Source organism: Triticum aestivum, chromosome 7B, assembly GCF_018294505.1.
Source record: "Triticum aestivum cultivar Chinese Spring chromosome 7B, IWGSC CS RefSeq v2.1, whole genome shotgun sequence".
NCBI classification, from domain to species: domain Eukaryota; kingdom Viridiplantae; phylum Streptophyta; class Magnoliopsida; order Poales; family Poaceae; genus Triticum; species Triticum aestivum.
This window is the reverse complement of record NC_057813.1, coordinates 253337956-253351120: the sequence shown is the minus strand read 5'-3', so window position 1 is coordinate 253351120 and position 13165 is coordinate 253337956. Positions and strand designations below refer to the sequence as shown.

The following is a 13165-nucleotide window of genomic DNA, read 5'->3' as shown; positions in this document are numbered from 1 at the left end:
GCCCGTTAAGTGAACACTATGTTTTATGTTTTTTTAACTGTGTTTATTTACTTTTTTTAGTCATTTTATTTACGTTTTTCTGTTTTTTTAATCATGTCCAATGCGAACGTGATTTGGGGTGCGGCCGTGCGATACACGCACGCACGATCCAACGGACAAGACCGGACACGGACGAACCCATCGCTGCCTTAAAGGGACAAAATTCAGTTAAACCGGACATCCGTTTAGGATCGTGCGGTGGAGTTGGCCTAATTCTACCGTCTCTCTCCCCGGCCGGGAGAATATATATACATGGCCGTGTTCATGTAAACCACTGGTGGCGCCATCTTTACCGGCTCCGGCCGGCCGGCGTCCTCTCCTTGCCACTGTTTGATGGGAGGTAAAGGGATTGAACAGTGACTCGTGGCGCGCTTTTGCACCCGTCGCATCGCTGCCGGGCTCACTTGTTTCATCCTTGTATGGGGTAAGCGACTAGGGCCAAATTATGGGTAAAAATTAAGGAGCCTCCGGCGTGGTGGTAGCTACGTATGCATCATGCACTTTATGTACTGCTGTATTGAATACATCATGTCGACGCGTAAACTTGCACAGTGTCTACCAAATATTGTTGTAAATTGATAGAGTCAACGGACATGTCACCTACGAGTAGTATAGTATTCACTCCGTCTCAAAATTTTTGTTTTAGATTTGTCTAAATATGAATGTATCAAGTCACGTTTTAGTATTAGGTACATCCTTATCTCGACAAATTTAAGACCAGAATATTGGGACGGAGGGAGTAATATAGTATTTTTATTTATTTTTAAACAGCACTATATGGGGGCGCTTATTGGTAGTAGCCCCTGAACCAACCGCCCTAGCTAGGTATGTCTTCACCATGTGTTTAGGAGTACTTTTTTGTGGGAAAATGCACCTTATTTGATTTGTCCTGTTTTCGCGGGTATGGGTCCTTTCTTCAGGCAAAAAATCTGATCACTACGTACGGATGCGGCGCCATTGAACAGTTTATTAACACAAAAGCTTTTGTAGAAGACTAGAATAGACTGTGCAACACAATTACATTGCATCAGTCACGTATATATGTTGCACATAATGGGGCCACAACCTCAACTATACAGAAAAACAAGGAAGTTAGCCCAAGATACAATATACACGTACAAAATATATTCAACATCCCCCGCAGTCGAAGCGGCGCCGGAGACGCAGAGACTAGAACGAAACTCCTCGAAAGTGGAAGTAGCGAGTCCCTTAGTCATCACATCGACGAACTGTTGGGCGGTCGGAATATCGAGGACCAAAATGCGTCCAAGGGTCACCTGCTCACGCACAAAGTGAATGTCCATCTCAATGTGCTTAGTCCGGCGATGATGAACGGGGTTGGCAGAAAGGTACACCACGGAGACGTTGTCACAATAGACAACCGTAGCCTGGTAGACATCATGATGCAACTCCTGAAGCAGCTGTCGTAACCAGGTGCACTCAGCGACGACGTTAACCACTGCTCGGTACTCGGCCACTGCGCAGGAGCGCGAAACGGTGGGTTGTCACTTGGACGACCACGAGACGAGGGAAGGACCGAGGTAGACGCAGTAGTTAGAGGTGGAGCGACGGGTATCGGGGCAGCCAGCCCAGTCCGCGTCGGAATAAGCCGCCATCTCCAAAGAAGTGGACGCCGAGAGAATGAGCCAAGGGACATCGTGCCACGGATGTATCAGAGAATCCGTTTCACGAGTGTCCAATGAGAGTCATGAGGGTCGTGCATATGAAGGCACACCTGCTGAACAACATACTGTAGATCCGACAGGGTGAGGGTTAGATACTGAAGAGAGCACCGACGATGGACCGGTAGAGCGGAGCATCCAATGCGGGCGAGCCCTCGAGAGCAGAAACCTCGGCCTTCGTGTCAACAGGAGTAGCAACAGGGGTGACAATTGAGCAAGCCGACACGCTCAAATAGCTCATGCGTATACTTCTGCTCATGAAGAAAGAAGCCGTCGGGTCGCCAAACGACCTCAGTGCCAAGGAAATAATGGAGAGCGCCCAAGTCCTTGATAGCAAACTCATCACGCAGCCGGAGGGTGACCTGCTGAAGAAGGGTTGCGGACGAGGCCGTCGGGATGATGTCATCGACGTAGAGAAGAAAATAGGCAGTCATGTCACCGCGGGGATAGACAAACAATGAGGCATCTGAGCGAGTGACGCTGAAGCCCAGTGTCTGAAGGAACCCGGCGATATGCTGGTACCAGGCGCGAGGTGCTTGCTTGAGACTGTATAGAGACCGGGACAGCAAGCACACATGCCCAGGAAGAGAGGCGTCGATGAAACTGGTGGGCTGCTCACAGTAAAACTGCTCCTCAAAATGGCCATCAAGGAAGGCGTTGGAGACATCCATCTAATGAATCGGCCAGCCTCGGGAGACCACCAGCTGGAGGATGGTGCGGATCGTGTCCGGTTTGACAACCAGTGCGAATTTCTCAGTGAAGTCAACGCCAGCTAGCTGCCGAAACCCGTAGACCACCCAACGAGCCTTGTAGCCCTCAAGTTTACCATCCGAGCGGGTCTTATGACAAAAGACCCACTTGCCCATTGATGACATTGGCGCGAGAAGGCCGGGGAACCAATGTCCAGGTACGATTCCGCTGAAGAGCGTCGAACTATTCCTGCATCGCAGCAAGCCAGTGAGGATCACGGAGGGCTGCCCTGGGGAACACAGTAATCGGGGACGACTCGGTGGTGGAGGCGGCAAGGAGATACTCGTCACTGGAGTACCGCAGACTCGGGCGGTGAACGCCGGCTCGAGCCTGAGTGAGGGAGCGAGACGACAACTCCGAGACGAGCCTGAGGAGGCAGCCAGCGAGGCCGCGGGCGAGGGTGCGGGCGAGGCGGCTGGCGAAGGGGCGACGACCGAGGCGATCGGGGAAGGCGCCGACGGCGAGGCCGGTAGTGACGATGACGGCGGCGTGGGGACCGCCAAAGCCCGGAGGCGGTCCGAGAGCCGAGCTAGGCCGTCCACCTGACGGGGTCACCGAAGGGTCACCGGTGCCCGGTGGCGACGGGGCGACGAGAGGTACCTGCTGCTGAAAAGGAAACACATTCTCATCAAAGTAAACGTGTCGGGAGGTGAATACTCGATGGGAGACCGGGTCGTAGTAGCGGTATCCTTTAGTGTTAGGTGGGTAGCCGAGGAAGATGCATGCGACAGAGCGGGGTGCAAGCTTATGTGGCGTAGTGGAGGCGATGCTAGGATAGTAGAGACAGCCGGAAATGCGAAGCTTATCATAAGAGGGTGGTGCACAGAAGAGAAGATGATGAGGTGCAAAGTTCCCGCGAGTACGACAAGGGCAGATGTTAATGAGGAGTGATGCGGTCGCGAGAGCGTCAGGCCAAAAGCGCGGAGGCACATTGGCATGAAAGAGAAGCGTCCGGGCGCAGTCATTAAGAGTGTTGAGGACACGCTCAGCGCGACCGTTCTATTGCAAAGTGTACGGGCATGTGAGACAAAAAGTCATGCCATGTGTGGTGAGGAGAGTACGAACAGCTAAGTTGTCCAACTCCTTCCCGTTATCTGTCTGAAAAGCAAGAATGGGACGACCAAACTGCGTGAAAACATAGGAGTAAAATGCCGTGAGAGTGAAAATTACATCGGACTTACGCCGCAACAGAAATGTCCACACATAGTGCAAAAAATCATCAAGTATGACAAGGTAATAAAGATAGTCCGTATTACTTGCAATTGGAGAGGTCCAAACATCACTATAAATTCACTCAAACGGGTACGATGCAACATGAGAAGACGTCCTAAAAGGAAGACGAGCATGTTTGCCGAGGCGACATGCATGGCAGAGTGATCGTCGATCTTATTACACGTGAAAGAAAAACTCCGAAGTATATGATGACGGGTGGCGGGGTTGGGATGACCCAAGCGAGCGTGCCAGAGATCCACGCCAGTGATGAGGGCGACAGGGGTGGCGGAGGTGGTGGAGGCGGTGGAGTGGAATGTCTAGAGCTCGTCGGGGCTGTCACATCGGTGGAGTATCATCCGGGTGCGAGCGTCCTTAACAGAAAAACCACACTTGTCAAACTCAACGATAACAATATTTTCACGTGTAAAAGAACGAACATAGACAAGATTTTTAATAAGATCAGGAGAAACTAAGATGTTAGGTAATGACAACGGAGTAGACATGAATGGAAAGGATGCATGTCCTATATGAGTTATGTGAAGGGATGAACCATCACCGACGGTGATGTGAGCAGAGGTGTGGACGGGATGGGAGGTGTGGAGGTTACTGGGATGAGCAGCCATATGCACGGTAGCTCCAGTGTACATATACCAGCCGCCGCCGCTGATGTAGGTGGATGGAACAGGTGCGGAGTTTAGGGCCACCAGGAGCGCCGGGTCCCACGGCGTGGGTGGGAGGGCAGGCTGCGATGGCTGTCCGTAGGAGAGTGGGCTGCGACGACTGTCCGTAGGAGAGTGGGCTGTAGAGCGCCGCGTAGGGCTGCGGCGTGGCGTAAAACGCCTGATGAGAAGGAGGCCACGCACCGAGGATACCCGGGGCAGGGGCGCGGGGAACCGACATGGAGTAGGCGTGCACAACGCCGGTCCATGGGTTCTGGTCGGCGTACCACGGGGCCGGCTGATACGACTGCTGGGGGCGGGCGGCTCCTCCGTGAGCTCCGGCGCCCAGCTATTGCTTGCGGCCACCGCAGCGACCCCCGTTAGCTGCGGCCGAGGATGGCGGGAATGAGGCGACCGTCGCGGCCAGTGGCACTGGCGCGGGACGCGGCGGAGGTGGCGCCGAGCCCACTCGGGTGCCGGCAACAAGGGCGGTGTGGGTCGCCCGAGTCCGGGCCATCTTCATCTGTCGCTCCTCCAACTTGAGATACGCCACCACCTTGGCAAAGGTGGGCTCCGGGATGAGGGTGAGGTTGAAGGCAGCGTTCCTAAAGTCCTTGTTGAGACCGGCAGTGAGGGTGCTGATGAGGAGCTCGTCGTCAACCGTCTCGCCGAGATCATGGAGTTCATCGGCAAGATTTTTGAGGCGCATGCAAAGATCGTCGATGGACGGGTCAAGCTGCTGGCACCCATAAAACTCGCCATGGAGGAGGAGCTTGCGCTGCAGTTTGTTGTCGGTGGAGAGGCCGTTGAGCTTGGTCCAGACGGCGGAGGCGTCGTGGTCATCATCCACCACCGTGTGGAGGAGGTCCTTGGAGATGGTGAGGTAGAACCAGTGGATGATGGTGGCGTCGAGGATCATCCACTCGCCGTCGTGAATCATGAGGCTCAAGTCCATGGTGCCATCGACGTGGCCGTGGAGCAGGTACTCGCGAAACGCCAAGGAGAAGTACCGCTTTCAAGCGGAGTAGGACGCGGTGGATTGATCATGCACCACAGGAACACGCTCGTGGATGTTGAGATCACGGACGAAGGTGACATCAAAACCGGTGAAGGGGTTGGAGACGGTGAAGGAGAAGGAACTCATGATGCATCGAGGAGGAAGTGGGAAGGTACGGCGCGGGTGGGGCGGCTAGGGTCAGGGTTCAGCACGGGTTGAAGAGGAAGGTGTGACGCGGGTGGGAGAGGGAGGAGCGGCGCGGGTGGGAGAGGGGCGTGGAAGCTGAGGGGTGCGGCGGCGACCGGCGGCGGCGGCTAGGAGGAAGTCGCGACGGCGGCGGGTGGCGGCAGCGTCGGGTAGGAGGGCGGCGCCGACCAGCAGCAGCAGTGGCGACCGGAGGAACCGGCAGCGGCGGCGGCAGGCGGCGGCGACTATGTCTGGGAACGACGTGCGATAGATACCAGGTAGAAGACTAGAATAGACTATGCAACACAATTACATTGATCGGTGCACCAAACATATATATATGGTGTACATGACGAGACTACAACCTTAATTATACAGAAAAAACTAGAAGGTGAGCCCAAGACACAATATACACATACATAATGTATTCAACAGCTTTCATGTTGATACGATTCACGACCAGGACTTTTTGGTTGCACTCACAGATCGAAAGCTAGTGCATTACCGTTTACAAATGTACGTAAGGGTGATTCGGCGGCTATAATGCTAGATGCTTACCCGCAAAAAAAAAAATCCGCAAAGTAGTGCATGCTTTCTCCGTGTATTGTATACGTAGGAAATCTGTTAGTACAATATTTTAGATAAAAGTATATACTAGGTTAATTGTGGTTTGTGGCCCTGTGGAATCTTTCGGGAGAAAAATAATAACCAGTGCGAACAAAAATCTGAAATCGCTTTTGTTTGGTTACCCTTATTATATATCATGAGCCCATATTCAGATACGATACGATGCAAGGAGAATGTCCGTATTAATTTGCCAATAATGTACTACTTCTCCTTCCTATATTATAAGAGTGTTATTGTTTAAATATATTGTCCACCTTTCTCCATCAATTCAGACTTTTAAATGAGTTGGCTAAAGCATGAATTCAATAGTTTTTAACGTTAAAAACGCTCTTATATTATGGAACGGAAGGACTAGTACATAACTAACTGACATTGCAGGTCTTATCATGGCTCCTATTTTGGCAAACCTACCCGTAATAAAAAAAATAAAAAATAAGAACAAGGGCATAAATTAAGAGGAGCAATATCTTTGCAGCATTGACTTGGGTACGTACACACGGCACGGGAATGCATGAGCCAGAATCAGAAACGTACGGATGACACTTCTCTCGTAGTAGTCCGAAAGTCAGTGATTATTCCCTCTCTCATGCCTTTTGATTGAAAGGAACACATGCCAAAGAGATGAGGTTGATCCAGATCATCCATGCATCTTTGCTAGCTGTTGCGTGACCAGTACAATATACATATATGCACCGGCACCGGCCGACGACGATTGTGGTCCGGCTCCCGGCAGGTTTATGTCTGGAAAAGGATGGATCAATAGCACGTTTCCTTCGTAACAAACACAGGAACTATAGTACCCCTCAGTTTCAAAACAAGTGTCGTGATGTTAGTTAATTTGAGCTAAAACCACGACACTTATTTTTAAACATAATTCTTCCTGCGACAGTTCATGTATTTCCTGTTGAGTTCGTGCCTTCTAGAAGATTCTTGATGTAAATGGCACCATATGAAATCCCATCAATTAGCTTTTTGCCCAGCTCCAACAAAGAAATTCAACCTAATTAAAATAGTAGAGTATCTGAAGCTCATGTGCAAGCTTTATTCTGGTTTTGCTAGCAGCTGATAATTCAAGCTACATATGGCTACCGAGAGATTGGCACATTTTGAACGGGCAAGTGGTAGCAAGTCAATATATATCAGGTGTTGGCAATATTCCAAACTTTCTATTCTTCTTTCTTTTCTCTCAAGTTCAGTAAAGTTGACGATCGACTTAACAGTACCAAAAGGGTTAGGTAGTACAGTACCCGTGATATTCTAGATCTGCCTTAGGTCAGGCGTCTTGTCTAGCTCCCATCCAAGCAGAATTATCTCCATGTGAAATGAAGAAGCAAAGAAATGAGGCAGAATTGATTTTCATGTGCCCCACACCCGCCTTACTACCATGTTATGAAGTAATTAATGGATTCCGCAAAAAAGTGCTTTTGTGCAAAAAAAGTTAATTAATGGATGAGTTAATTAAGCTTATATGCCGCCAAACCGTCGAAGCATAAAACTAAATGCTTTATTGGTAAATAAAATGCTACATTGATTTTAATTTTTGTAAAAATTGGTAGCCATTCAACGAGTTTATTTGAAGTAAAATCAACAAGCGAACAATACCGGTATAAAAGCAAGTTACCTATCCCAATAACAAAGAACAAGACTTAAATGATCCTGTATTCTCAACAAACTTATATAAAGATAAACTTAATTTCATTAAACTACTAATTTACTTTGTAAGCATTCCATCTTGTATTCTTTTAAGTTAAAAAAAGTAGAAATGCAAAACCAGCAATGATATCTTCATTTCACAAGACGTATTTGTATACTGGATAAAAATATGAACAATGTTACTCTAGGGAAAGTCCTATGGGCAAGAAACCACATCCCATGAATTTGAAATTGAACTTCCAACATAAGGATAATAAGTGAAAAGTTGTTAGGATGAAAATGAAGGGGCTGCTAAAAGTATTTAATTATCTCGAGGAAACTTCTGAAACAACAAGCAATTGACAGTCAATCAACGTTTCATCTAAAATAATTGCAGAGGGCAGGCAATACATAAATTTCATTTGTGCAACCTGATCATTTATTAAAACAAGATCATACCCTACACGTTGTTGCGGGGAAACATGTTAATGGAAATGTATAATTTGGTGGTATATAACTAAGGCACAAGCAAATGTAGGATCAAGTGTTCATGATTTATATTTAAAAACAATAAATCATATGAAGTGTGTAACAAAATGGTGTATAAAAAGAGAAAAACTTTTGGACTTAAGTTATTGAAATGCCATTTCTCTACTCCTATAAAAGACTCAGTTGGTGATGATGGTTTGTCTGCCATCCGTCAATTCTTACCATCAGATCTGCATCTAAAGGCTGTGAGGTAAACTGTGATATTTTTGCAACAAGACCCCACTTCTCTGCTCCAATTTGCAGAAACCCCGTAGTATCTTGAAAGTTGAAACCAACCACATCTCTCTCTCTCTCACCTTATCAAAACAACCATGAGGAATATATTTTGAGTGAAACATAATACGAGTATATTTTTAGTGATATATATACACCAAAACTAGAGTGTTTTTCTTTAAGTTTGTGAACATGTATTATTCTACTTTGAATCTGTTGCAACGCACGGGCACATTGCTAGTTTCAACAAAAATGCAAAGCATGAACTACATAGATATGCTCCACGCGTCAAACACATATACCGTGCATTATAACACAAAAAAATAAAAAATAAAAACAATGTGGTAACTTTTGATCCACATGCATGACCTGGTGATGTGGCATGGTTGCATGGATACATTAATTCAAAAGATGCAATTTATCACTAATATGCAAGACTTGTTGACGTGGCATAGCTGCATGGCTAGAAAAAAATGTAGTGAGTTGGAACTATTTAGGAATAGAGGATCATCACATTCAGGAAATTTTAAACAAAGTAAACATAGAACAGGAACTTTTACGGAAATTAAAACCAACGGTCTGCGGGCAGATGCTACAGCAATAACCATTTATAAAACACCTTAAAATATACAAATATATACACTATTTTTAAAATTTATAGGAGAACTTAATCAAGTCAAAAAAAATATAATATAGCTGGCATTACAAGCACAAGCAGGTTTAGGCCTACCGTTTGTAATTAAGCAATATACCATTACTAGAGTGCAAAACAGAAAATCAAGTAAGTGCACTCATTATTTCGGCTTTTGGAGGGAGTACTAAGCTTCTGAGTTCCCCTAAATGCTGTGTCGTACTACATAAATGAGGTGCAATTATGTTAGTACGTGACACATAATGTGTTTCACTGTTATCTCTTGAAAGGCAGAAGTTAACAAAGGTTTTCCCTCTTCCAAGTTCCAAAATAGAAGTTGCTTCTCTATAAGGACATTCTATGCTCAAAGGCAAACAAATGCAAAATGACCATCTTCGAAGATGGTAAAGAATGCTAAACATGAAACCGGTACGACATAGAAATATATGTAGTTAACTAACAGAAGAGGCGACTCAAGCAAGATAACTCTGTGTAAGCATTTACCTTTTGTCTTATCAAAACTGTATCAAGATTAATTAGATTCCTTACGGGTAGATTAGATCGTTGATTTTGTTGCTATGTTTACCACTGAGGGTAATTGGAGAGCAAGGGGAGGAGAGGGCATGCAACATATAGATGAGGTACGTGCAGAACAATTAACTCCGAATGATAGTATACGATACCTGATGCTAAACCAATTCCAGAACAAAATCTAGATATAATTTGAGAAAATCATAATAAAAGTGTTGGAAAAAAACAGTGTCGAATGAAGAGAATAGATTACTATGCAATGTGACACCGATGGTATGAAAGCTCAGAGTTAGAAACAATCAAAACACGAATCTACGAAGAGAGAGGGGAGCACAACTATATTTGTCTCCCAATCATCTCATCATTTGATCCTGGAGCATATGATGACTGGAAGAAATATCTCAACATTAAATCCTCTCAACAATTTCACCAATCCCTTTCTATCCCTTCTAACACTCTCCCTTCTACCCGCTAAAAAAAACCTCTATATCTCTGTCTCTCTCTTTCTCTCTCTAGCATAGCAAGAGTATAGCAACTATTCAGAGTTCAGACCAAATGAAGAGCAAAGTAATTAGTTGTACAAGCTAGAGCCTATAGCTAGGGTGCTAGGGCTCAGCTTTTGAAGAGCAAAGATAAAGCAAAGGCGTGACACCTTATGGAAGAGCTAGACACAGGATTAGAAGCTACCTAGTAGGCCTAGTAGTAGTATTAAGAGCAAAGGCAAATGCATCCAAAACTGTAGTAAGCCACGGCCAGGGAACGGCATCATCGCCACCATTGATGCAAACCAGCAAGAGAGAGAGAGAGAGAGAGAGAGAGAGGGGGGGGGGGGGGGGAGTATCAAGCAAACCATTCTCTATCAAGGCAAAGCAGGCAGCCAAACTAATCAACTGTCAGATTTCAATTTTTAATCATTGATTGTTCCCTAGCTAGTTCCAGCTTTATTAGCTGACCTGACCTGATGAACTAAAGAAAACCAGCGCATCAATTTATGTATGCATCAACAAGATCAATCGAAGCCATCATGTCGATCGATCGCAGCAGCAGCAGCATTATCTAAGAATTTCAGAGTTAACGGTAAAGCGAACCAAGGCATGGCGTCTAAAGCGCGTGATGAGGTGACCTTGTCTATGATCACCTCGGGTGGTGGCCGTGGAAGAATGGCGCGCCGCCGTAAGCACCGTACGGGCCGGGCGTGGGATACGGGTCCATCACCACAGCTGATGACGACACTGCGGCGGCACCCGTAGATCCGCTGCCTCCTTCGGCGCCGCCAGCAGCTGCCGTGCTTGGGGAGGAACCTTCGGCGGCGTGGTGGCCGGCGCGGGTCCCGCCGGTGATGGAGGTGTCTGGGCCTACGTCGTGCAGGATGCCCTTGAAGACGTGGCCGCCGATGCTGACGGTGGTCTGGTACGCCACCTCGGCCTCGGCTTCGTCGACCGGGCCCAGCCGCACACAGCGGAACACTGCCTCTGAGCTCACCTCCCGCGGGAACCTGTCGGCCGCCATCATCTGCTGCTGATGCTCCCCTAAATCATCAACCATTTAACACACTAGATTCCATCAAGCTCACGATCTCTCGCTCTTTTGAGCTGAGCTGTACAAAAAGGAAAGAGAAATAGCTAGCTAGTGTGGTCTGTGGTGTGGGTGCAGTGCAGTAGATACTAGACTATAAGAGAGAGTACCTGAAGAAGTAGTGGTAGGCGTGGCGGAGGAGGGCTGGCCGCCTTCGCGAGGGCGCTTGAACGGCTCGGCGGAGGCCTGCCCCTGCGGCTGCTGGTGATGTCGCTCGCGGCGGCGGGCGGCAGGGACCCACGTCGACTTGACGTGGGTGGCGCAGTCGAAGCCGCGGCTCTTGCAGCAGGTGCGGCAGCGCATGTGGGGGCAGTCCTTCTTGGCCTGGTTGCCGCAGTCCTGGCAGCTGATTGTGCCCGCCCCAGACCCTCTCCCTCCGCACCGCGACGAAGACCCGGAGGCGGCCGGGTCATCGGCGAAGCGGATGATGCTGGAGGAGGCGCCGCCGTAGAACGGGTGCTGCTGCTGCTCGTGCTGCGGCTGTGGCTGCCCCTGCCATAGCTGGAACCCGCCGCGCGATGGGGTGGTGGCGTAGAGGAAGGCGGCCGCAGAGGAAGACGACGAGGGGTTGATGCCGGGAGGGTGGCTGCCGTCGTCGTCGCGTCCGCCGCGGCTGTGGTGGCCTCCTCCGCCTAGAGGGAATCCCGCCATGCGCCCAGATCCATAGATCACGTCTGTATCGCCCGGCCTCTACTCTGTACGCCCGAGTCCCCGCGGCATGCGTGAAAAATCTACTCCTTGGCAGCACCTACGAGCCTGCTCGTCTCCGATGTCTCGGCGCGGCAGCTTGATCGAGCTGCTGCCTACTGCGTGCTGCGGCTACTGGTAGCTGGCTCGTGTGTAACCGCGCGCGGTGGGTTAAATTTTTGGCTTGTCTGGGCGTACGGTGGTGGTGGGGGTGGGGAGGACGGGGACGGACGGAGGCAGCTTTTTGGGGGAGAGGAGAGTGATGGAGGAAAGGGAAGGGAGGGAGTTAAGATAGGGGAAGGAGGCGACAGAGAGGGCCTGCCACGCCGCCAACGAGCCTGCTGCACGCTCCCATTTATTTCCCGAGCCCGGCCGGGTTGCCTCGCCGTCTCGCTCTCTACGTCTGATTCTCTGATGGTGCTGTCAACTTCGGAAAACAAAACACACGTCGCTGTTGCAAAAACAAATGAAAACAGGTGCGGTGCAGTGAAACAAAACAATTGCTCCGACTATGGAGCGGTACGTACGTACCAGCTGAACAAGACCCGTTTCGGAAAATGTAACGTTTCCAACTGGCCGAGTGTTGTGCCGGTCGTGCGGGGCTCGTTGGATCTCTCCGGATCTCAAGATCCTCGTTGTGCCATGTTTCCCTTGGAACGTCCGACATGTTCCTTCCACGGTTTTTGCTGCAACCGTTCAGAGAGGTTGCAAAACATTCCGCGTGAGGGGCTGTGAAAATGACAAGAAGACACAAAAGGTCTACCACCCTCCCGCTCGCCCCCCGCGAGGCGACGGGAGGAACCCTACCGCGCCACCGCCAACTCCTTTCCCCGCCCCCTCCTCCTCCCTCGCCGCCGCCAGAGGGCACGGCGCCCGGCCGCCGCCGGCGGTAGCGAGGCCTCCTTGTCCCCCCTCCCAGCGGCCTTGGCGTGGGCCGACGCGGCTGCATCAGGGTGCCTCGCTGTCCTAGGGCAAGGCGGCGCTGCGGCGTGGTGATGGCGCTGCGCGTGGCGATGGCGCGACAAGCGGGGTGTCGGAGGGCGCGCCGGTGCGTGGAGCGACGGGGGCGGCGAGCGGCTGGTGCGGGCGGTCTTGGCAGCGGGCGGATCTGGCGTGGAGGCGGTTGCGACGAGGCAGAGCGTCGGTGGCGAGCTCCGGTGGCCCGGGCCGGCTTCTGGCTTGGCGCTGCGGTGGT

The 13165-nt window shown here is 49.8% G+C and overlaps 1 protein-coding gene across 1 annotated transcript; it reads right to left on the bottom strand.

Moving 5' to 3' along the window:
- Positions 1 to 10591: 10591 nt before the first annotated feature.
- Positions 10592 to 12252, bottom strand: LOC123160691 (protein SHI RELATED SEQUENCE 1). The gene is made up of 2 exons (XM_044578537.1): positions 11394 to 12252; positions 10592 to 11237 (listed from the first exon to the last, which is right to left on the bottom strand). The coding sequence occupies exons 1-2, from the start codon at positions 11932 to 11934 to the stop codon at positions 10843 to 10845; spliced, it is 936 nt and encodes a 311-aa protein (XP_044434472.1). The 5' UTR covers positions 11935 to 12252; the 3' UTR covers positions 10592 to 10842.
- Positions 12253 to 13165: the final 913 nt, after the last annotated feature.